We start from the raw sequence: 24,368 nt of genomic DNA on the forward strand, positions 1-24,368 counted from the left end.
GGACAGATAAATGTTACGGATGTTTAGTGGTTTTGGTTGATTGGGATCATCATATTGTTTCCCACTTGCAGTTGCTTTGGACTCACATTGAGATAACAATAGATTAGGAACAGTCAGTTCATCTATCATCGATATCTGCAATGTCGTAGGTAATACAGACATTTCATCTCTCTTGGATAGAGGCATAGCCTAACAGTGCTGGAGCCTGGACTGGGCGATGGGGATATTGCCATGAGCTTTTGACAAGATAGTGTACTAATTAGTTCGAAGGATTGTTCCAAACCTTTAGTGGGAGCCCACCCATGTTAATTAATTTTGCCTGCTATTCACCACCCACCCGCCTGTCTTAAGTGCCTCAAAATATTTTTCATTCTATTTTCACCATAACCCTTCAGTTTTCCTCAGACAAGTATGATAATAGAATCGAGCTAAAGTGGGGGACTAGTGGAAGCTGTTCAGCTTACATCTTCTCTATCCCAGAACCAAGTCCTTGAGCTGTAGCATGTAGACAATGCTTATCCATGTGCGCATTTAGAGCTGAGCGCCAAGTTATTGCCCACTTATCTAATGAACAATATGAGGCCTTGCATTAAATATCCTGAGAAAAGAGGACCCCTCCTGATTTGCTTCCTAAATCTAAGAGAATATGGACTTTGACTAGATAGCCACCTCTCAAGGGAGGCAGGTATGGGTAATGAGAGTCACCACTACCTTTGCTGTACCAACAGGGACTTTACTGGAAGGAAAGTGCTTAAGACCTAAAACCCAGCACCACATGATTTATCGGGCATCGGTGACCCAGTATGTGTCTGAGTCATGGACTTTCTCAAGCTGGTATTTTAAAGCATGGAGGATGACCTACCTAAACTATCACTGTAAGAACCATTAAGGTCCAATGGGGGATGATGAAAATCAATGTCAATCCCCTTTGCCAGGCTAAAAATCCCTGCACCGAAGCCCTGCTTATACACACAGCTCCAATGAGCACGTCATAATGTTTATCTGCCTGATACCTGACTCCCAAAAGAGATGCTTTTCTCAGTCCTATCAGAGCAAATTTACCAGCAGTTCAAGGGTGTCCTCAAAACCTGCTTGAAAAGTGTAATATTCCCAGCAACTCATGGGAATCCCTGACCCATGACAACTCAAAATGGGGGAGTATTCGGAATATTACTGAACACCTTGGGGTCCTTGGTAAGCATATGAAAATCCAGTGGAAGGAGCTGTCACCTCCTGAACTGTCTGTGACAGAATGTCCCTCACTTCTGTCTCATCCAGGATCTCAGAAGTGGTGCAGAGCAACTCGTGCCTGATTCCAAGGGGCTGTCTAAGAAATCAAAGTATTGACTGCACTGCAAGGTAGTTAACGTCATGTTAACTCCAACTTTTTCAAGATAAAATTTGTCAACTAAATACATTTCAATCAGTCTGTTTTGGGCAGTGAAATTGCAGTGGATCTGCCAAAAGACAGTTGCTGTGATGCTTTGTATTTTTGGTATTTCTTTCCAAATGGTGGAAGGTTTTTATTAAAATCAAAGTTGCTATATTTTTCAGTTGACCACCAGTTGATCCACATTTACTCAATTGTCCTGTTGGGCTTGAATATTCTCCCCAGGAACATCCAGCCATTTTAGAATGCACTTTAAAAAAAAAAATTCAGGTTCCAAACCAACAAGTAACTTTAAAGAACACCAGACATGAACATACTAAAATCTACATGAATTGAAAACTGAAATGGTTTCACTAGTTGAGGTGAACTCATGGCATTCAACACTGACCATGTTACAACTTGAATTTGTTTCTGCTGTTTGCTTCATTAAATGGACTTTCTGTTGACCACAATCATTATTTCTTGCCAGGCATCATCTCAGATTTAACTGAGGTGACAATAATTTGCTCAAACATAGCAATGAACGGAAAACACTCAGCAAGTCATGCAACATTTATGGAAGAGAGTAAACAGTCAACACTTCGGGCTGAGACCCTTCTGGAAAGGAAAGGGGTGAAAGCTAGAAAAAGAAAATGTGGGGAGGGGAAGGAATACATGCTGGCAGGTGATAGATGAGATCAGATGAGGGGTAAATTGTATGGATGGGGCAAGAGGGATGGGGGAAGGGTGATGAAGCGAGAAGCTGGGTAAGTATAAGTGAAAGAGGTAAAGGACTGAAGAAGGAGGTACTTAATAAGAGAGAGTAGTAGAGTATGGAAGAAAGGGAAGCAGGAGGGCACCAGGTGGAGGTGATGGGCAGGTGTAGAGAAGAGAAGGGGTGAGAGAAGAGAATTGAAAAACAAAGGGAATGGAAGAAGAGAGATGGAGGGAGGGAGGAGAAATTACCGGAAGTTAGAGAGTTTGATGTTCATGGTATTAGGTTGAAGGCTACCCAGAAGGAATATGAGATACTGCTCTTTCAACCCGAATTTGAACTCAACATGATAGTAGAGGAGGGCATAGATAGACATTTTTGAATGAGAAGTCAAATTAAGAGGGGTAGATACCAGGAGATCTTGCCTTTATGATAGACAGATGAAAGGCACTCAACAAAGTGTCTTCTAATCAACATTAGAGGGCCACTTTGTTCACTGCTTTGCCACACCAGGAGCACCAGATACTACATAGATGAGCCCAGCAGATTTACAGGAGAATTATCACCTCACCTGGAAGGTTTATTTGGGGCCCTGAATGGTAGTGAGGGAGGAGGTATAGGGCGGGTGTAGCACTTAACACACTTGCAGGGATAATTACCAGGAAGGAGATAACTGGGGAGGTTGAAGTGGACAAGGGGGTCATGTAAAGAATGATCCCTATAGAAAGCAGAAGGAGGGGGGAAGGTGGCGAGGGAAAGCAAAACTCAAGGCTCTTTACATACAACAAAATTTCAGTAGGAACAGGAAGTGTCATTTTAATCTGAGCAGCCTGCTTGTCAGAACTAAATAGCTGGTACAGAAGAACACTACTACTTGTTCCCTTACACTATGGTTAGGATTTACTTTGATAACATTCTCCCCCTCTTCCTGAGTCATGTGGTATGTGGTTTCATTCAATGCAGCCTTGCTTGTAGCCAGTCTTCACTTGTGAGTGTAGGCAATGAGTGTGAATCTTTACTTTCAGGGCCATCGCATTGAAGCACATGTTAATTCTTGCCCAACATCCATCCCTTTGAGTGGGGAGATATGTGGGTTAAGGGGCAACTGAGTCTCTTTCAGAACTCTATGTTCAACCAAGCTCTCTCTGTACTAACTGAGTCACTTGGGGAGATAAATGTAAATGTTGTTGTAATTGTCTTTTGAAATCTTAGTTCATGTGCCAAGAAGAGAAGGACATAATTGTTTAACTTAAAAGTAATCATCAAATTTGAACCTTAATGTATTAAGTCAATACAGGTGAAAGATGAAGATGTATATGGAAAAAAATAAGCAGTGATGATCGATTCGAAAGGGCTCATCATGAATAGCTCTGGGCTAATGATGGCTCTGGGCTTGTACTCGCTGGAGCTTAGAAGGATGAAGCCTACTGAATATTGAAAGGTCTGGATATGGTGGACCTGGTGTGGATTATCCATTAGTAGGAGAGTCTAAGACCAGAGGGCGCAGCCTCAGAGTAAAAGGATATCCTTTTTGAACAGGGGGATAGAACTTCTTTAGTCAGAGAGTGGAACATCTATGGAATTCATTGCCACAGAAGGATGTGGAGGCCAAGTGACTGGGTTTATTTAAAGTAGAAGTTGATAGGTTCTTGGTTAAAAAGGACATCAAAGCTTGTGAGGAGAAGACAGAAGAATGGGTTTGAGAGGGATAATAAATCAGTGATGGATTGCAGATCAGACTCGATGGGACAAATGGCATAATTCTACTCTTATGTCTTATGGTCTTATAATGGTCTAATCAAATTTGAATAAGGTAATTGAAATAGGGGAATATTAAACTGCTAATTTTTTTAAAAAGAAGAAAACCATGACCTGGACATCTCCCAGTGTTTTAAACCTCATGATGTATTTTAGAAGGGTGAACAGCGTTGAAATGTAAAACTATTTGCATACAGCAACTTTTAGAAATGGCAATATGATAATGGCCGAAAGTCTGAATTTTGGTGATGTTGATTGAAGGGGAAATATTTGATTGGACAGCAGGGATAACCTGCGCTCATGTTTTAAAAATTGTGTCATGAGATCTTTTGTTTTCCTGAAAAGTAAATGGGATTTTGGTTTAAGCTGTCATCCAAAAGATGACATCTCTGATGATGCAACAGCTCCTCAGTAATGCGCTGGTATAACTGCCTAGTATTGGGAGTGATAAAGATGCATATTAACCATTTACCAGAGGTGCACAGAAGGAAGAGTATTCACACTTTACAATTTTTCCCATATGTCTGATTCTTTTCCCCTCCTCTCTCTGTTCTACTCCATCCTTGTGCATGAAACTGCTTCTCATGCGAACAGTCTGCAAGGCAGTTGAAAGTGATAATTGGGTGATACGACATTTTGATATGAAGGAAAGTTTATAGTTTTCGGCTTCATCTTTTCAACAGGATAGGGAAAATGAAAATATAATAATAGAATATGGATGACTCTAAAAATGTAATAGTTGAGTAGAGCAAGAAGCATTGAAGGTTAATTTCTGAATATTTTCAGAATAATGTTTACCAGAGGCACTGAAACCTGAAAACAAAAAGAACCAGAGTCTGGTGTGCTCAGTTGATGCCTTTCTTGCAGTGATGTGAAATAAACATTTTCCAAGGGAATCTTTCTTGATACTTTAGCATATAGTGGGGTTCAAAGTTTAGCACAGAGCTTGGAACCAACATGTTGAAGCACTGACTTTGGTACATGTTATTCTTATGTCAAGATTAAAATATCATTTTGATTAGTTCAGGGATTGAAGAATGAAAGCTATGTTCTCTATCAGTTTGTTTAATTTATCCTTTTTGATTTTGTTGACATTTTTTAGGCTCTGGAAGTATTGACATCAGCAGTGGAATACGGGCTTGATGATCTTCAGAAGGTGAGACTTCCGGTAACTAATACCAATGTACATAATGTAATCTACTGCAGAAGTCGAGAAGAAATTGGATCGCATTGCAACTGAAGTTATCAGGATGGGCAGCGATTCATAAATTCTTGCACAATTCAACTTCCCAATTGCAAAATACTACCAGCATTCTGATTCATAAATGCCTGTGAAATTTGATCAGATAGGACAGAGGAAAGAGTTTGCGGTATGTCTCTCGGCAGAAGCTTCTGCATTTTGTTTTTGTTTGCTTATCTTTCGCATGTTCTACCTCTTTTTGATTGTCCATTCACTCAGTGCATTAAGACCATAAGATATTGGAGCAGAATTAGGCTACATGGCTCATCGCATCTGTTCTGCCATTTCACTATTGCTGATCCAATTTTCCAGTTGGCCCCAATTTCCTGCTTTCTCTTGTTTCCCTTCATGTCCTGATCATTCAAGAATCTATCAACCTCTGCCTTAAATATACATAGCCTCTATAGGCTATACATAGCCTCAACGAATCCCACAGACTCACCACTCTCTGGCTGGAGAAATTCCTCCTCATCTCTGTTCTAAATGGACACCTCTCTATTCTGAGGCTGTGTCCTCTGGTCTTAGACACTTTCACCATAGAAAACATCCTCTCCATATCCACTCTATCAAGTCCTTTCACCACTTGATAAGTTTAGATGAAGTCGCTTCTCATTCTTTTGAATTCTATGAAATACAGGCCCAGAGCCATCAAATGCTCTTCATATAACAAGCCATTCAATCCTGGAATAATTTTTGTGAACCTCCCTTGAAACCTCTCCAGTTTCAGCACATTCTTTGTAAGATAAGGGACCCAGACCTGTTCACAATATTCTACCCAGTGCTTTATAAAGTCTCAACATTACATCCTTTCTTTAATATTCTAAGGAGTGTGGCTGAACATTTATAGGGTGAATTTGCATGAAGCATTTGATGTATAAAATGCAAAAAAAATAACATTAGCACAATGTGCAGGTATTATTTTTGATAGCTTGTTTTAATAATTAAACACCACAAATGAAGTTAAGCGTAGGACCAAGCAACGCACACAAAGTGCTGGAGGAACTCAGCGGGCCAGATGGCATCTATGGAAAAGAGTACAGTTAATGTTTCAGGCTGAGACTCTGCAGCAAGACTGGAGAAAAAAAGTTAGAAGGTGGGGGGAGGGGAGGGAGAAACACAAGGCGATAGGTGAAACTGGAGGTGGGAGGGGTGAAGTAAAGAGTTGGGAGGTTGATTGGTGAGAATGCAGTGGGAGAAATAGGTGAATATGAGTTCCTGGGCACCTCAGAGTGTCTGAATCGAGAAGTTTGAAAACTGATCTGGAAGCCACATGGTACACACTGGCTGTTGAGACATGTTCCTAGGATGGATACATGGCTGTGGTAGCGGGCCTGGGTGAGCACATGGTCGAAGAGTCTGAGGGCAGCAGAGGTCATGGGGGGAGCAGTGAGGGTCTCACTGAACTCCCGTCGAAGGGAAGGTTTAAACTTCTTCAGGGTACGCATCCCTAGAAGAGATTTCGCAGTGTAGTAATCCAATCACAATGACAAAATCTGCAGATGCTAGAAATCTGAGCAACGCACACAAAATGCCGGAGGAGCTCAACAGGCCAGGCAGCATCTATGGAAAAGAGTACAGTCGACGCTTCAGGCTGAAAACTTTCATCAGGACTGGAGACGAAAAGATAAGGAGTCAGATGGCCTGCTGAGTTCCTCCTGCATTTTGTGTGTGTTGCTTGGCTTTCCAGCATTTGCAGATTTTCCCTTGTTTGTGGATAGGCATAGGACCATTTCTCCTGCACCACTTTATTAATGTGAAGGGGGACTTCTCTGCTTATAAGCTTTGCTTTGATATTTAATTTAACCAAGTATTTTTACTGAAATTGAAATTGAGGAACTTTAAGAGGCTATTAAAACTCTACCACATTTTGACATAATGATGAAGAACTATTTCCACTGACTTAGTAAGGGTTAGACTCAGCTTGTAGCTTATTGGATGATAGATTGGAAGAGTTTTTTCACAGCGCAGTGGAATATTTTCACAGTGGACAAATACATAATTGAGTAGAAAAATGGATAACTTCTGGAAGAAGAGGAAACAAAAAAGTATGGCAAAGGGCAGGCAGTTTGCTATTAGCTTTTTAAAAAATGTCTTTTTGTCCTTGTTAGAGTGAGTTATGCTTATTTGGAAACACATTTTCCATCATATGATTCGGTCTATTTCCAAACTATAAACAAAAAAAATGCCAATCACTACAGAAGTGAAATAAAAACTGGATTTGGAGAAAATATTTATAAGGTTAGACAGTATGTGTGGAGAGAGAAACAGAGTTAACTTTTCAGGCCAATGAAAAATCATTGCCCTACAATAAATATTAGCTCTGCTTTACTCTATTAGGGAGTTTATTTCATCATTGAAAAAAAAATGCTCCCTTAAATATTTGCAAAAGACCATAAGATATAGGAGCAGAATTAGGCCATTTGGCCCATCAAGACTGCTTCGCCATTTCATCATGGCAGATCCAATTTTCCACTCCGTCTCAGTCTCTTGCCGTGTCTCCATATCCCTTCATGCCCTGACAAATCAAAAATCTATCAACCTCTGCCTTAAATATATATAAAGACTTGGCCTCCCTCCACGGCGACCTGTGGCAATGAATTCCACAGATCCAGAACTCTCTGGCTAAAGAAATTCCTCCTCATTTTCATTCTAAAAGGATGCCCTTGTATTCTGAGGCTGTGTTATCTGGTCTTAGACTCTCCCACCATAGGAAACACCCTCTCCACATCCAGTCTATCAAGCCTTTCACCATTCGACAGATTTCAATGAGGTCACCCCTCATTCCTCTGAATTCTAGTGAATACAGGCCCAGAGCCATCGAATGGACTTCATTTGACAAGCCATTCAATCCTGGAATCATTTTCATGAACTTGCCTTCACCAATCAAGAATCTATCAACCTCTGCCCTAAATATACATAAAAACTTGGCCTTCTCAGCTGCCAGTGGTAAAGAATTCCTCAGACATCTATCATATCTGAAAGACAAAGTTATGAGCTTTATCAATGTATCTGTGAAATGGAGATTTGAACATTATTTAACTGTTTTTAAAGTTACCAATATGGTTACAGTGTAATCAAAATTCATCTTACACAGAAAGGTTAGCAAAAATAGCAAAAACCATTTATCCAGAGGCAGTTGATTACTCCTATAAATCAGCTGTAGATGCTGCAGTATCCTTAGCTCTTCAATTCTATATTACATAAACTATTCAATTTATTTTACAATGTCATTATTAATGACTTCATCTTCCCATATTAATTTAACCTTTGTGCAAGGACACTGACTCTTTGTTGAATACAAATCTGTTGGTAGAGAACACCCTTCAATATTTCATCAAAGCGAAAATCTCAGTGGGCTATCTAAGTAAAAGAGGCATTGATTGCAATTGAGCCTCCAGATCCTCACTGTAATGTGGCAACCAGAACTGCACACAGAATTCCAAATGTGGCCATAACAAATTTTTATGCTCCACAACATATTTCACAATTTTTCTGAACATATTGACCTTATTCACTTGTGTTATCACTCTTAAACAGTTAATCAACTTGCACCCCAAGATCCTTCTATCAGTGCTCCTCAGGTTCATGCCATTTACTGTAGACATTGCTCTTAAATTCAACTTTCCAAAGTGCAATATCTGACACTCCACCTGCCATTTTTCTGCCCACATTTCTAACAGATCTGTATCCTTCTGTCTCTGGCATCGCTCTTCAGTAACCACAACTCTGCCAATCTTTGTGTCATTCGCAAACTTGTTACTGAACCCACCCACACGTCCATCCTAATCATTTGTATGCATCCCCAACAACAGCAGTCCTGCACTGATCTCTGAAACACTGCTGGTCGTCAAGTTCGAGGTCAGCTTTATTGTCATCTGACTGTACAACCAAACGATGCAACGTTCCTCTAGACCACAGTGCACCCACACAACACGTATCACACTCAGCACATTAAACAAAATATTACCACAGATAAGTTAATAAAATATATTTCAAAGTGCATGTAATACACAGCACAGGTAAACAGTGGATTCTTTTTGGTTGTCATAACCGGGGGAGGTAGTGGGATAAGCTCCACTACCTATTAAATTCTCCCAGTGATGTACGTTTCAAGTAGCCTCTGACAACCAAATATAGCTCCTGGCCTTAGCTACTAATTAGCTACTAATTAGCTACTAATCCTGGTGGAACCGTTCCTACTGACAGGAGAAGAGGCAAAGATGGGTTACTGGTGCCATAAAACCAGTGGCTTCAGGTGGATGGGACTCATAGACATGGTTGGCAGCTCATTTAGGAAAAGAAAAACTCTGATCTCAAACCTCCGCTGCCTCGCAGTTATATCCACTCATGAGTGTGGCTTTGGGAGTAAACCCTGGGGGAAAAATCCAGAGCTGGAGTCCCTAAGGCAGTTTTAAGTGGAGTTCAACCCTGACAAACAATTCCTGTGATGTTGTTGGTGCCAAACTGCATTGGTCTCTGCCATTCATTTGGATTTATCAGATGCGTAGAGGGGAAGAGCATGCTGTAAGGGCAACAGCTTGCTCTCCATATCATACTGCCCTGTTTTGTGCACCAGCTTGCGTATCTTGCAGATGGCTAAGTTGCAACATTCATTGTTGACCCCGACCAATGGAGGGCCTCAGCTAAACAGTAAACAGTACAATGGTGGTGGTAGGGTATCATTAATCTCACAGTCTGAAGGAAGAAGCTGTTGCCCAGTATTGTAGTCCTAATCCTGATGTTCCTGTACCTCTTTCCTGACAGTAGTGGCTCAAAGAGATTGTAGGAGGTAGGGATTCTCAACAATATTTTGAACCCTTCTTATTCATCATTATAACAACCAACTGCCTCTACACTCTGTCTTCTATTGCTGAGCCATTTTTGAATCTAATCTTAAAAGTCTTTGTAGATCCAGTGTGCCTTATTTATCTGGGTTGGCCTGCCATTAGAATGCTTTACTAAAAATGTTGAATGCTTTATTAAACTCATTGTAGACAACGTCCACTGCCCCACACTCATTGCCATCTTTGTCACCTTTTTAAAAATCTCAATGACATTTCTAAGACGTGATCTCCTCCACACGCCTATGTTCATGTGATCTCTTCCACACAAGTTCCTGTTCTTGTGATCTCCTTCTCACAAGTCCATGTTCACTCTCCCTAATAAGTCCATGACATGCAACAGGAAGCTTAAGATGGCTGTCGTAGGCAGATTATGGGTGCTGTGCAAAACTGTCACCTGGTCTTTGTTTAGTCATGCCAATGTAGAAAGGCCACAGCACAAGCACCTAATGCAGACTGCAGAAGCACACATGAATCTCTGCCTCGTGTGGAAGGATCAAAATTCCCTTCACCTCCTCTGAAAACTTAGATGAAAGATAGCTTTATTTCTCATACATATGTTGAAACACAGAGTGAATTGAGTAATTATGTGTCATCACTTCAGTGAGGATTATGCTAGGCAGCATGCAAGTATCACCGAGCTCCTAGCGCCAACATAGCACGCCCACAACTGGAGCACCTGGAGAGTGAGGAGATCAGGAAATCCTAGGGTTAGTAGCCCCTGCAGAAAAGAGTAAGGTGGGGAGAGGGGTAGATGTGACTGGTGGTGGCATCCCATTCAAGCTCATAGAAATAGCAAAAGATGGTATGCTGGTTGTGGAGGCTAGTGGAGTGGAAGCTGATGACTAAGTTAGCTCTATCTCTGCTCTTTGTGGGGAGAGGTGATAGATGTGTAGGAAACAGAGAAAATACACATGAGGGCTCCATCAACTATGGGGGAGAAGAAGCCAAATATCCTGAAAAAGCCCTGGACAGTAAGCCTTATCTAGAGAGCAGAGTTTTTTAGATTTAGATTTAGAGTCGCAGCACAGTAACAACCCTTCACATCCAGTGAGCCTGATTACATTCTTGTGACTAATTAATCTACTAATCCATGTATCTTTGGAATGTGGGAGGAAACTGGAGTACCCAGAGGAGACCCATGTGGTCAAGGGGAGAACGTACAAACTTCTTACAAACCATGGTGGAATTAAACCCGGGTCATTTGCACAGTAATAGCATTATACAAACTATTTTGCTAGTGCCGCCTCACCCCAGGCCAGTGGAAATGGGCGCACTGAAAGGAAGTGATACGACATCCTTACGAGAGACTGAGTGAAAGATGGGTGTAGTTGAATTAACTGTGAGTATCCATAGGTCTATCATAGGCGTCAATGGATAGCAACTACAGATGTTGGAATCTGGAGCAGTTTTGAATCACAACCACTTTTATAAGATTGAGGTTTTCCATGATCATGGAAGTGAGCAGGCAGCATAAATTGCCATATGGGCTGCATCTAAAGCAATAGGTGTGGATGAAAATGTTACTGAATGTTGTGATTGCCATGGAAATTTTCACATTTTTGTTCTGTCTAGCTTTATTTGCATTCATAGGTGTATCTTGGGGAGTGCAAGATAAATTACCTGTGTGAAGCGTTTATTAATAATATTGATCTTTGCTATAATCTGGTGCTTTACTACACAGAGCGTGATGAGTAAATGTGCTCCCTGCAGGCCTGGACCTGCCTCTCGAATCACTTCCAGAAGCTCACAACAGTCTATCATGCTATCATGAATATTGAGAAGTCTGCATGGGTATAATATTAATGTGTGATACTTGAACCTGACCTTGACCAACATGAACCAGAATGAATAAACCCAAGGTCATGATCTTTTCCTGGTGTAACTTAACACAGTGGACATTTGCAGAAAAGTACAATTTTTTTAGGAACAGCTCTCATATTTCTGAACAGTACACGATCATTATTTTGCTCTCTTTTTGCACAGTTTATTTATTTTTTAATATTTTACTGTAACTTATAGTAACTTTTTAATGTACTGTGCTCTACTGTTGCTGCAAAACAACAAATTTTGGGACATGCGGTATGCCACTTATAAGACCAGTATGGCACTTATGGCACCAGTATTTGAGTGTAAGAATTTATGAAAATTCTGGCTTTGCAGAACCTATGCATCTAATGATTAAGAACAGAGGAAGCACGTAGTGTGATGATAAAATCATGCTCAGATGAAGACTTGCGTGCTGTGATCCATCTTGAACTGTCCAACCAGAAAATATGCCTGACATGACAAGAATTTGAAAGACATAGTTTGGTCCCATCAGACCCAGGTTATATAGCCAAACTTTAATCAGCCTTGTTGCTCCAGTATGGCTTACTTCTGTGGTTCCTCACTTTGCCTAATAGAAAGTCTGCATGAAGGACTGATCATGTGTTCTTATTATTCACAAGCCATTATGAATTTTTTGAGAGCAGCTCAGGGTTCAGTTTTAATCTGTTTCTGCAGCTTTGAGAACCACAAGCAAAGTATGTTATAGTGTTTTAATTTGTTGCAACTCCTATCCTTAACTGTGTGATTTAAAGGTGTGTAGGACACAATCCTTAAGGAGTTGAAAAAAATAAGAACTAACAAAACTTCCACTTCCTTATCCACTGAAGAACACAAGAATGCAGACCAGCAAGACCAGCAAGCCTGCTCTGCTATCCAGTTAGATTGTGGCTGGTTTTTTACCTCACTGCTATTTTTCTGTACTAACTTCATAACATTTAAATAGCCTTAATATTCAAATGTCGGTTGATTCCTGTTTTGAGTTGAATCAGTCACTCATCTGTCACAAACCTCTTGGACAGAGAAGTTCAAGGTTTCACTATTCTGTGGATGAAGAAATCTCTTCTCCTCTTTCCTGAATTGGTGATTCCTTTTTTTGAGACTAGCCCTATTTATAGAATTCCCAGGCAGGGCAACCCCCCCCCCCCCCCCCACCCCACCACATCTGCCCTGAGAAAATTTTGGATATTTATCTGGCCATTTTGCTTAAATTCACCTCATAGGACAAACCTTCCATCTAGAAATCGATCTCAGGAATCTTTGGTTCATTCCCTTTACAACAAATACATTTACAGCCCTTTTCAGCAGAAAGACCAAATCTGTACACAATATTCCAGGTGCACAGTCACCAGGAGCCTATTTCATTTCACTAAGATATAGCTTGTTAACAATGTAGAGTTTTCTGGTAATGGAAGGCCTACAAATGAAGAAAGTGGACCATCAAGATATTAATATAATAAATAGTCAGCATGGATTTAAAAAGAAAATCTTGCTTGACCAACTTTTTTTTGGCAAAGGTTCCAGAAGTTGTAGACAGCAGTATTTGTAATAAAGTAGGTGAAATGCATCTAAATTTTCAAAAGCTTTCACCAAGTAATTTCATAGTAGCCCAATTAAAAAAAAAATAGGTGCTTAAAAAACAAGCTGTTGGAGGAACACAGTAAGTCAAGTTGAGAACCTGTTTCAGTTCAGTCTCAACCTGAAATGTTGTCTGTCCTTTTGTTCCACAGATGCTGCTGGGCTCACCGAGTTCCTCTAGCTGTTTCACAAGCAAGAGAAAATCTGCAGATGCTGGAAATCCAAGCAACACACACAAAATGCTGGAGGAACTCAGCAGGCAGGGCAGCATCTACGGAAAAATGTATAGTCGACTGTACTTTTTTTCCACAGATGCTGCCTGGCCTGCTGAGTTCTCCCAGCATTTTCTGTGTGTTTCTCTAGCTGTTTTTTTTTCTCTCTGCTCCAGATTCCAGCAGCTGTAAGTCTCTTGTGTAAACAAGATTAGAGAATATACAGGTGGCAGAACAGTTTTCTGGTTGGTTTTAGGATTGAAAGCAGGCAATGGAATAAAGGATAGCTGGTCACAGTGAAAGAAGGGTTGCATGGTGTTCAACATTGATCGGTACTGGAGTCACTGCTCACACAATCTGTGCATTAGCTTTTGGAGCCAAAATTGCAATTTCTGAATGTGCAGTTTTCAGTGATTGGGAGGGGGTGGGGAGAGGGTTGTTAATCAACTGTGAGGAAGATTACAGCAAAACAAATAACAGGAGGGATTTATAGATACGGGATTCTGTAGATGGTGGATATCATGAGCAATTGAAGGGAATAAACAGTTGATGTTTTGGGCCAAAACCCTTCATCAGGACTGGAAAGGAAAGGGATGGAAGCCAGAAAAGGAAACTGGGGGTGGGGGAGGAATCCAGGGACAGGGAGTACAAACTAATAAGTGATAGATGAGACCAGGTAGGAGGAAGGGTGGATGAATGGGGGTAGGGGAGATGGGAAGTAAGAAGCTAAAAGGTGATAGGTGGAAGGAATAGGTAGATAGGTGGGGGGGGGGGATTTGATCAAGGCACGACTGTGCAAGCACATGGACGTCAGCGAGTTAGACTGGTGGGAAGAATTTAAAAAGGAGATAGTTTTATAGAGCGGGCATGGGAGTAGAGGGAGTGAGAGTAGGAGGGCTTTGGCTCAACGGGGCTTTGGCAATAACGGACCGAGGCGAGGTAAGTTACTTGCGTACAATAGAAACAGGAAGAATGTCTGTGAGGCCAGTGTTCTGTACTGGGTGTCAGATTTGGGATGTCCGGGAGACTGCCAGCCTCCCGGATGGCCACATCGGCACCAGGTGAGTCAAGCTGCAGCTCCTTAGGGACTGGATTAGGGAAATGGAGCTGCAGCTGGATGACTTGCGTCTGGTCAGGGGAAGTGAGGAGCTGATGGAGAGGAGCTATAGGCAAGTAGTCACACCAGGGCCTCGGGAGACAGATAACTAGATAACAGTCAGGAGAGGGCAGGCCAAGAGTCGGATACTAGAGAGTACCCCTGTGGCTGTCCCATTTAACAATAAATACACCTGTTGAAGTACTGTTTGGAGGGAAAGACCCACCTGGGGGAAGCAACAGTGGCCGTGCCTCTAGCACAAAGTCTGGCCCTGTGGCTCAGAAGGGTAGGGAAAGGAAGAAGGCAGCAGTGATAGGGGACTCTACAGTTAGGGGGTCAGACAGGCGCTTCTGTGGATGCAGGAAAGAAACTCGGATGGTGGTTTGCTTCCCAGGTGCCAGGGTCCGGGATGTTTCTGATCACATCCACGATATCCTGAAGTGGAAAGGTGAACAGCCAGAGGTCGTGGTACATATTGGTACCAACGGCATAAGTAGGAAAAGGGAGGAGGTCCTAACAACAGACTACAGGGAGTTAGGAAAGAAGATGAGAAGCAGGACCTTAAAGGTGGTAATCTCAGGATGACTGCCTGTGCCACGTGACAGTGAGTATAGGAATAGAATGATGTGGAGGATAAATGTATGGCTGAGGGATTGGAGCAGGGGGCAGGACTTCAAATTTCTGGATCACTGGGACCTCTTTTGGGCAGGTGTGACCTGTACAAAAAGGATGGGTTGCACTTAAATCTGAAGGGGACCAATATCCTGGCGGGGAGGTTTGCTAAAGCTGTTGGGGAGAGTTTAAACTAGAATTGCTAGGGGTTGGGAACCAAACTGAAGAGACGGAGGAAGGGGTGGTTAGCTCACAAATAGGGAAAGCTTGTAGGCAGTGTGAGAGGGAGGATGGGCAGGTGATAGAGAAGGGATGCGCTCAGATTGATGGTTTGGGATATGTCTATTTTAATGCAAGAAGCATCATGAACAAAGCGGATGAGCTTAGAGCGTGATTCAGTACTTGGAGCTGTGATGTGGTGACCATCACAGAGATTTGGATGGCTCAGGGTCAGGAATGCCTACTTGGAGTGCCAGGCTCTAGATGTTTCAGAAAGGAAAGCAAAAGAGGTGGGGGCATGGCACTGCTGATCAGAGATAGTCTTACAGCTGCAGAAAAGGAGGAAGTCATGGAGGGATTGTCTGCTGAGTCTCTGTGGGTGGAAGTTAGAAACAGGAAGGGGTCTACTGGGTGTTTTTTATTGATCACCCAGTAGTAACAGGGATATCAAGCAGCAGATAGGGAGACAGATTCAGGAAAGATGTAATAATGACAGGGTTGTTGTAATGGGGGATTTTAATTTCCCTAATATTGTTTGGCGTCTCCCTAGAGCAAAGGGTTTAGATGGGGTGGAGTTTGTTAAGTGTGTTCATGAAGGTTTCCTGACACAATATGTAGACGAGGTTATAAAAGGAGAGACTGTACTTGGTCTGGTAATGGGAAAGGTACCTGGTCAGATGTCAGGTGGGAGAGCATTTTGGAGATAATGATCATAATTCTATCTCCTTTACTATAGCATTACAGAGGGATAGGAACAGACAAGTTAGGGAAGCATTTAATTGGAGTAAGGGGAAATATGAAGCTATCAAGCAGGAACTTGGAAGGATAAATTGGGAACAGATGTTCTCAGGGAAATGTACGGCAGAAATGTGGCAGACGTTCCGAGGATATTTGCGTGGTGTTCTGCACAGGTAAGTTCCAATGAGACATGGAAAGGATGTTAGGGTACAGGAACCATGGTGTACAAAGGCAGCTGAAAATCTATTCAAGAAAAGAAAAGCTTACGAAAGGTTCAAAAAACTAGGTAATGATAGAGATCTAGAAAATCATAAGGCTAGCAGGAAGGAGCTTAAGAATGAAATTAGGAGAGCCAGAAGGGACCATGAGAAGGCCTTGGCGAGCAGGATTAAGGAAAACCCCAAGGCATTCTACAAGTATGTGAAGTGCAAGAGGATAAGACATGAGAGAATAGGACCAATCAAGTGTAATAGTGGAAAAAGTGTGTATGGAACCGGAGGAGGTAGCAGAGGTACTTAATGAGTACTTTGCTTCAGTATTCACCAGAGAAAAGGACCTTGGCAATTGTAGGGATGACTTACAGTGGACTGAAAAGCTTGAGCAAATAGACATTAAGAAAGAGGATGTGCTGGAGTTTTTGGAAAGCATCAAGTAGCATAAGTCACTGGAACTGGACAAGATATACTCCAGGCTACTGTGGGAGGCGAGGAAGGAGATTACTGAGCTTCTGGCGATGATCTTTACATCATCAATGGGGATGGGATAGATTCTGGAGGATTAGATGGTTGCAGATGTTGTTCCATTATTCAAGAAAGGGAGTAGAGATAGCCCAGGAAATTATAGACCAGTGAATCTTACTTCAGTGTTTGGTAAGTTGATGGAGAAGATCCTGACAGGCAAGATTTATGAACATTTGGAGAGGCATAATATGATTAAGAATAGTCAGCATGGCTTTGTCAAAGGTAGGTCGTACCCTACGAGCCTGATTGAATTTTTTGGGGATGTGACTAAACACATTGATGAAGGTAGAGCAGTAGATGTAGTGTATATGGATTTCAGCAAGGCATTTGATAAGTAACCCCATGCAAGGTTTATTGAGAAAGTAAGGAGGCTTGAGATCCAAAGGGGCAATGCTCTGTGGATCCAGAACTGGCTTGCACACAGAAGGCAAAGTGTGGTTGTAGATGGGTCATATTCTGCATGGAGGTTGGTGACCAGTGGTGTGCCTCAGTGAACTGTTCTGGGATCCCTTCTCTTTGTGATTTTTATAAATGACCTGGATGAGGAAGTGGAGGGATGGGTTAGTAAATTTGCTGATGACACAAAGGTTGGGGGTGTTGTGGATAGTGTGGAGGGCTGTCAGAGGTTACAGTGGGACATTGATAGGATGCAAAGCGGGGATTGTGTTCAAGAGCCGGGAGGTAATGTTGCAGGTATATAGGACCCTGCTCAGACCACTTGGAGGACAGTGCTCAGTTCTGGTCGCCTCACTACAGGAAGGATGTGGAAACTATAGAAAGGATGAAGAGAAGATTTACAAGGATATTGCCTGGATTGGGGAGAATAGGTTGAGTGAACTCGGCCTTTTCTCTTTGAAGCGGATGTGAGGTGGCCTGATGGAGGTGTATAAGATGATGCGAGGCATTGATCATGTGGATAGTCAGAGGCTATTTCCCAGGGCTGAAGTGGCTAACATGAGAGGGCACAGTTTTAAGGTGCTTGGAAGTAGGTACAGAGGAGATATCAGGGGTAAGTTTTTTATTCAGAGAGTGGTGAGTTTGTGCAATAGGCTGCTGGCGACGGTGGTGGAGGCAGATACAATAGAGTCTTTTAAGAGGCTCTTGGATAGGTAACCATATAACAATTACAGCACGGAAACAGGCCATCTCAGTCCTTCTAGTCCATGCCGAACGCTTACTCTCACCTAGTCCCAACTACCTGCACTTATCCCATAACCCTCTATTCCTTTCCTGTCCATATACCTATCCATTTTTATTTAAATGACAAAATCGAACCTGCCTCTACCACTTCTACTGGAAGCTTGTTCCACATAGCTACCACTGTCTGAGTAAAGAAGTTCCCCCTCGTGTTAGCCCTAAACTTTTGCCCCTTAACTTTCAACTCATGTCCTCTTGTTTGAATCTCCCCTACTCTCAATGGAAAATGCCTATCCATGTCAACTCTATCTATCCCCCTCATAATTTTAAGTACCTCGATCAAGTCCCCCCTCAACCTTCTACAGTCCAAAGAATAAAGACCTAACTTGTTCAACATTTCTTTGTAACTTATATGCTGAAACCCAGGTCACATTCTAGTAAATCTCCTCTGTACTCTCTCTATTTTGTTGACATCTTTCCTATAATTCGGTGACCAGAACTGTACACAATACTCCAAATTTGGCCTCACCAATTTTAACATTACATCCCAACTCCTATACTCAATGCTCTGATTTTTAAAGGCCAGCATACCAAAAGCTTTCTTCACCACCATATCCACATGAGATTTCACCTTCAGGGAACTATGCACTATTATTTTTAGATCACTCTGTTCTACTGCATTTTTCAATGTCTTGCCATTTACCATGTATGTCCTATTTTGATTAGTCCTACCAAAATGTAGTACCTCACACTTATCAGCATTAAACTCTATCTGCCATCTTTCAGTCCACTCTTCTAACTGGCCTAAATCTCTCTGCAAGCTTTGAAAACCTACTTCATTATCCACGATGCCACCTATCTTAGTATCATCTGCATACTTACTAATCCAATTTACCACCTCATCATCCAGATCATTATCATGGAGGTACATGGAGCTTAAAAAAATAGAGGGCTATGGGCAACCTGAGGTAATTTGTAAAGTAAGTATATGTTCGGCACATCATTGTTGGCCAAAGGACCTGTATTGTGCTGTAGCTTGTCTATGAATATCAGAGCACAATTACATCAATCTTACATGTTGCTAGTCCACAGTCGGTAATGATTGAAAAGTTGAGTTATTGCTGAACTTTGGTCAGACCATAGTAAGAATATTGTTTACAGTTCTGTACATATCATTAAATGTAATAAAGAGGCTATGAAAGGTAAAGTCAATTTTTTTGTCTTTAGGTATGAAGTAATAGAGATCTGTAAGATGATGGATTTTGATAGAGTGCTTTAAGAGCAACTGAATGAGGTTTATTATCACTGACAAAGGTAATAAAATGTGTTGTTTTGCAGCAGTGGTATAGTCTAAGACATAAAAATACTATAAATTACAAAATAAATAAGTCTTGCAAAAGACATTGTGAGGTAGAGGTCAAAGGTTCATACACAATTTGAAAATTTGACGTGAAAGGGGAAGAAGCCTTCGTAAAACATTGAATGCTTTTCTTTAAGCTCGTGTACCTCCTCCCCAATGATAGTATTGCAAAGAGGGCATCTCCCGGATGGAGAGGATCTTTAATGATGGATGTGCTTCCATTTAGAGGGAAGAGACCAGCAGTATTAGAGAGTCAGTGAGACATCTGGTAGAAGATTCAGAGGGAATGCTTTTAATATTATTCACAATGTTGGGGAATTGATTGAAACATAGATTTATAGATTAGATTGGGTAAGCAAATAAAGGAGAAAGGAAAAGATAACCAGATAAACAGAGGAAAATGAAAAGATAGAGGCTCATGTGGAGCCTAAACACCAACCAGCATGGGTGGTTGGGTTTCTATATTGTTTATAAAATAGAATCATCTGTATTGACAGATGAATAAATAGTAGTGAAAGAGACTGAATGGACTTTCGCCTTACTTCTGTGCATTCTGCTGTGGAAAGGAAATGTTTTTAATGTTGTGCAGCCTTCAAGTTTATATTTTTGACTTATTAAAATGATTGATTATGTACAAAGGAGCAAATCTGGCCTATATTATTAAGCTTGACCTTATTTGATTCCTGAGGCAACCTTTAATTGACTAGAGAATATGAACGTTAATTACATCAATGCATAAGTGCTTGGTTGGTTCTTAACTGGGACTGAATGTTGACATCTGATGCTTTATAATCAATATTCCTGTCACTCCAGTATCAAAACATGATCCAAATTCTCTTTATCACTTCCCAGTTTTTGTTCTTGCTGTGTGGACAGTTCACATTGTCTTGGAATGCTGATGCACACTGTGGAATGTGCATGATGATAGTGTAGTTGCACTCATAAACATTATCTCTTTCAAATGTTGGGATTTAGTATTTCTACTCAATTATTGGGAGGAGGTGAAAGTATTTTCCAGCCTTGTACAGTACAATGAAAGGACTGAATTAATGTTGAAAAACTAACTTGCACATTTTGAGCAGGGGAACAGTCATTCAGAAAAATATTCCAAGAGCAGGAAATTGCGCAAAGTGATGCTTTCTGACAGTGTGATCTAATTGTTTTCATGGGAAACATTCATTCAAGTGGAGCTTGTAGAAGACATTGTCTCACAACATGAGAGGATTCCTGAAGTGATCATTCATTTTGCAATTGGCAACAGCTGGGTTTCTGTGGATAAGCAACCATTACCCACTTACTGATGTGACTAAGATCAAAGCAGAGAGTCAAGAGGTTAAACTTTCATCTTTCCAGAATAGTTATTTGTGTGTGTGTGTGCTTTCACTTCATGGATATGCTTCCCATTTCCCCTCTTGAACCTTGTATCTTTTGTGCTTTTGAAAAGTTAGAGGGGGAATTATCTACACCAACACCAATCACTGGCGGTAGTCATAGTTATTTACAAATGAAGTAAAAAAAACTTGCCTTGACACAATGTCTTTCCTATTCAAGTGATCCCAAAGGCAACAAAAAGGCAGGGATGGCAGACAGTTTCCATACAGTGTGGTCTGATCAATGGATTTAAAGTATTTAACAAGATAATCTGTGTTTCCAAGTTTGGTATTCTTCAATTCTAATATTGAAGAATAAATATTGAACTGAACATTAGGAAAATGTGCTATGGATGCAGCTGGAGATTTGCTTTATTGCCTTCTTAACTGAAACACAGAACCTGTAACAGTTCAATATTGTACTGAAAATGAACCTGTAGTTGAACTATAGGAACAGGGCATGAATATGAAGTGTGCTGACACAGGAGCATCAATGTTGCTGTTGGCCAAAGTGAACAAGAGGCAGGTAGATCATAAACCAACTCTGCACTTCATTTCACATGTTACTCTCAGGACATTACTACTACTTTTTTTCCTCCACTTTCTATTCAGAATTGTGCTTCCTTCCTCTTGCTGTTAATCACTGTTGATCACTTATAGTGACAGAAAAAGTTTCCTTATTTTCTGATGTTCATACAGATTTTTTACTATTTCAAGTGTATCTTTTGTTTTCTGCTTTCTTGTGTTTGTATTGTGCTAACACGCATAGCGGTAATAAACTAATCAGAAACACTTGGGTGATTGTTACACATAGCACGTGTTTACCATCAGTCTGGGTCAGATGAAATAATTTGGTTGAAGATCATACTTAAAGCTTTCAATCTGTCTGGGCTTTGCTAGGCTGTAATTACCACCTTTATCACTTACTGGGAGAAATTATAAATAGATGTTTTTTCCTGCTATTTGTATTTTTGTTAATGATGTGGCTAATGCTAATAACTGCTGTTGAAATATGCTGAAATTGTATTGAAGGTTTAAATGGTGTTACTGAAAATTGTTGAGTGACCTGTTCAATAATACTGCATTTTAAGTAAATGTTTTTTTATTGATGAAGTTTATGCCTATGTACACCAGTGCCCAGTATAAAAATACTATCGACGAATCAGTTATTGTGAGAAATTTTTTAAAAACTGTGGCACATTGGTTCTGGCATCCATAAAACTACTTGAGTAATTGAGTGACTTCGGAGATCACTAGAGTTAATTTTCAAAAAATGAATTCTCTGACAAAAAGAAGTACTGTTCAGACTTCGAAAGGCAGGAAACATTCAAGTACAAGAAACATGGTGGAAGGCTCACCATCTCCAACTTGTTCCATTACCAGAAGTTTGAGAAATCAATATTCATGCCATCAGGTTGGAGGTTACCAAGACAGAATACAAGGTTTGTTCCTCCAACCTGAGTATGGCCTCATCATGGTATTAGAGGAGACCAAGAACCATGGAATCTGCTTCTCATTCCAGTTCCGACATGATAGTCCACAGCCTCCCCTCCTGTCCTTCACCATTCCCCATTCCTGTTTCCCTCTCTTCCCTTATCTCCTTACCTGTCCAACACCTCCCTTTGGTGCTCCTTCCCCTTCCCATTCTTCCATGATCTTCTACCCTCTCCTATCAGACTTTTCCAGCTCTTTCACTAATCATCTTCCCAGCTCTTTACTTCACTCGCCCCCCCCCCCACTTTCTGGTTTCACCTATCACCTGCCACCTTGTACTTCTTCCTCCCATCCCTTCTTACTCTGACTCTTCCCTTCCTTTCCAGTCCTGATGAAGGGTCTTGGCCTGAAAATTGACTGTTTAGCCTTTTTCCACAGGAGCTGTCTGGCCTGCAGAGTTCCTCCAGCATTTTGTGTGTTTTGCTCAGGATAATAAATCGTTGATAGCGGTGTGTTCATGTGTCATTATATTTCCTACTGGGTGTCTGTTTGTGCGCTTGTTGAATTATGTTAGCGTTTTTAACATTGTGTGATAGGCCTAGACAGAATGGATGTGGAAAGGATTTCCCCAATAGTGGGAGAGTCAGGGACCAAAGGGTATCCCTTTAGTGCAGGGATGAGGAGGTATTTCTTCAGCCAGAGAAGCGTGTATCTGGAATTCATTGCTACAGATGGTTGTGGAGGCCAAGTCAAAGGTTACAGGGGAAGGTAGAAGGTTGAGTTGCAGAGAAAAAAATAGATCAGCCATGATCAAGTGGTGGAGCAGACATGATGGGCCAAATAACTTAATCCTGCTCCTACGTCTAATGGGTTTATGGTCTTGTCATCGTCGGCATCCATACGTCTCGAGAGTTGTTGGTAGTTCATGGTGTTGCTTGCTGGAGTGGCTGTGGAGCCCCACTCTCGAGTGACAGTCTCTCTCCCAGCGGCTGCAGGTGACGGAGGACGGTGATCTGTGTGATGCAGCTCCAGCTTCTCTTCTGCCTCTCTAGTTGATGTGCATGTTGGTCCCTGCTACCTCAGCACGTTGTACCGCGCTTTTGACTGCGGCCCTCCGTGCTGTCCGGTCTTCAACTGTCTCCTCCCACTTGTTGAGGTCGATGCCTGCCAGCTTCATGTCGTGCTTGCAGGCATCCCTGTTGCGGAGGCATGGTCTTCCTCATGGGCGGTCACCCTCACTCAACTCATCATGTAGCATGTCCTTGGAAAAGTGTTCCTGGTCCATCCGTTTGACATGCCCCAACCATCTGAGGCAACTGTGGCTGAGTAATGCGTGGATTCTGGAGGTGTCAGACCGCAGCTGAACTTCAGTAATGAATAGCTTTGCATTATCTATGCTGAGATGCATCAAGATAATTATATACCTAGGTAAAACTTTTAAATAAAGGTAATATTCTACATTACCAGTACAGATGCTGAATAGGGCTTTGTTAAAAGTAAAGTTTTGCTTCGACATTGTCTTCAGCAATAACTTAAGAGTGAGCTCACTATAGAAAGAGTACAAAAATGTATTTTATATTTGAGATATAAATCTATTTTAACATTGAACATAATATTTTGTATTTTCAAATTCTTTTTGGAATAACGAAGCAATATCATACAAAGCACCAGTTTGCAATTCACAGATAACAGAAATAGCAATATTGCTGTTTTTGATCATGGGGAATGGGGATGAGGGGAGATAAAGAACCAGGAAGCCTTTTCCTGTGCAAATTGTTGGTCAGTCTTGCCTCTGTTTGTCACTATTTGCGACATCCAGAAGAGATGTGGAACTGCTGAAGGAATATGCCTTTTAATGTGAGCTTGAGTAAGAGGACTTGAAAAGGAGCCAAATTTATAAAATTATTTGCTAATGAATTGCAATGGAAGCTGTCCAATTTGTTAGGGGAGAACTAAAGTTAAATCTTCGCTCCACAAGGTTGGTACCTAAACTCTCTGCTGCCTGCTTCTTGCGTTATTTTTAGAGATATAGTGAGTGGATCACTGGGTGCAGCACTAAATGCTTGTGTAATTGAATGTATGTAGCTTCAAGAAATGTTAGTCATTTCCTTTTGGATGGCCA

The 24,368-nt window shown here is 41.3% G+C and overlaps 1 protein-coding gene across 6 annotated transcripts in view; it reads left to right on the top strand.

The window, feature by feature from the left end:
• The window catches only part of LOC132401837 (BTB/POZ domain-containing protein 19-like), a 187,861-nt gene that overhangs the window by 25,290 nt on the left and 138,203 nt on the right, over positions 1-24,368 (top strand). For all 6 annotated transcript variants that reach the window (XM_059984099.1, XM_059984101.1, XM_059984097.1 and 3 more), the window contains one exon: positions 4,945-4,998. In XM_059984099.1, the coding sequence (XP_059840082.1) occupies positions 4,945-4,998 (54 nt within the window). The remainder of the gene's footprint in view (positions 1-4,944; positions 4,999-24,368) is intronic.

The sequence above is a fragment of the Hypanus sabinus genome, chromosome 11 (assembly GCF_030144855.1).
Source record: "Hypanus sabinus isolate sHypSab1 chromosome 11, sHypSab1.hap1, whole genome shotgun sequence".
In the NCBI taxonomy this organism is placed as follows: domain Eukaryota; kingdom Metazoa; phylum Chordata; class Chondrichthyes; order Myliobatiformes; family Dasyatidae; genus Hypanus; species Hypanus sabinus.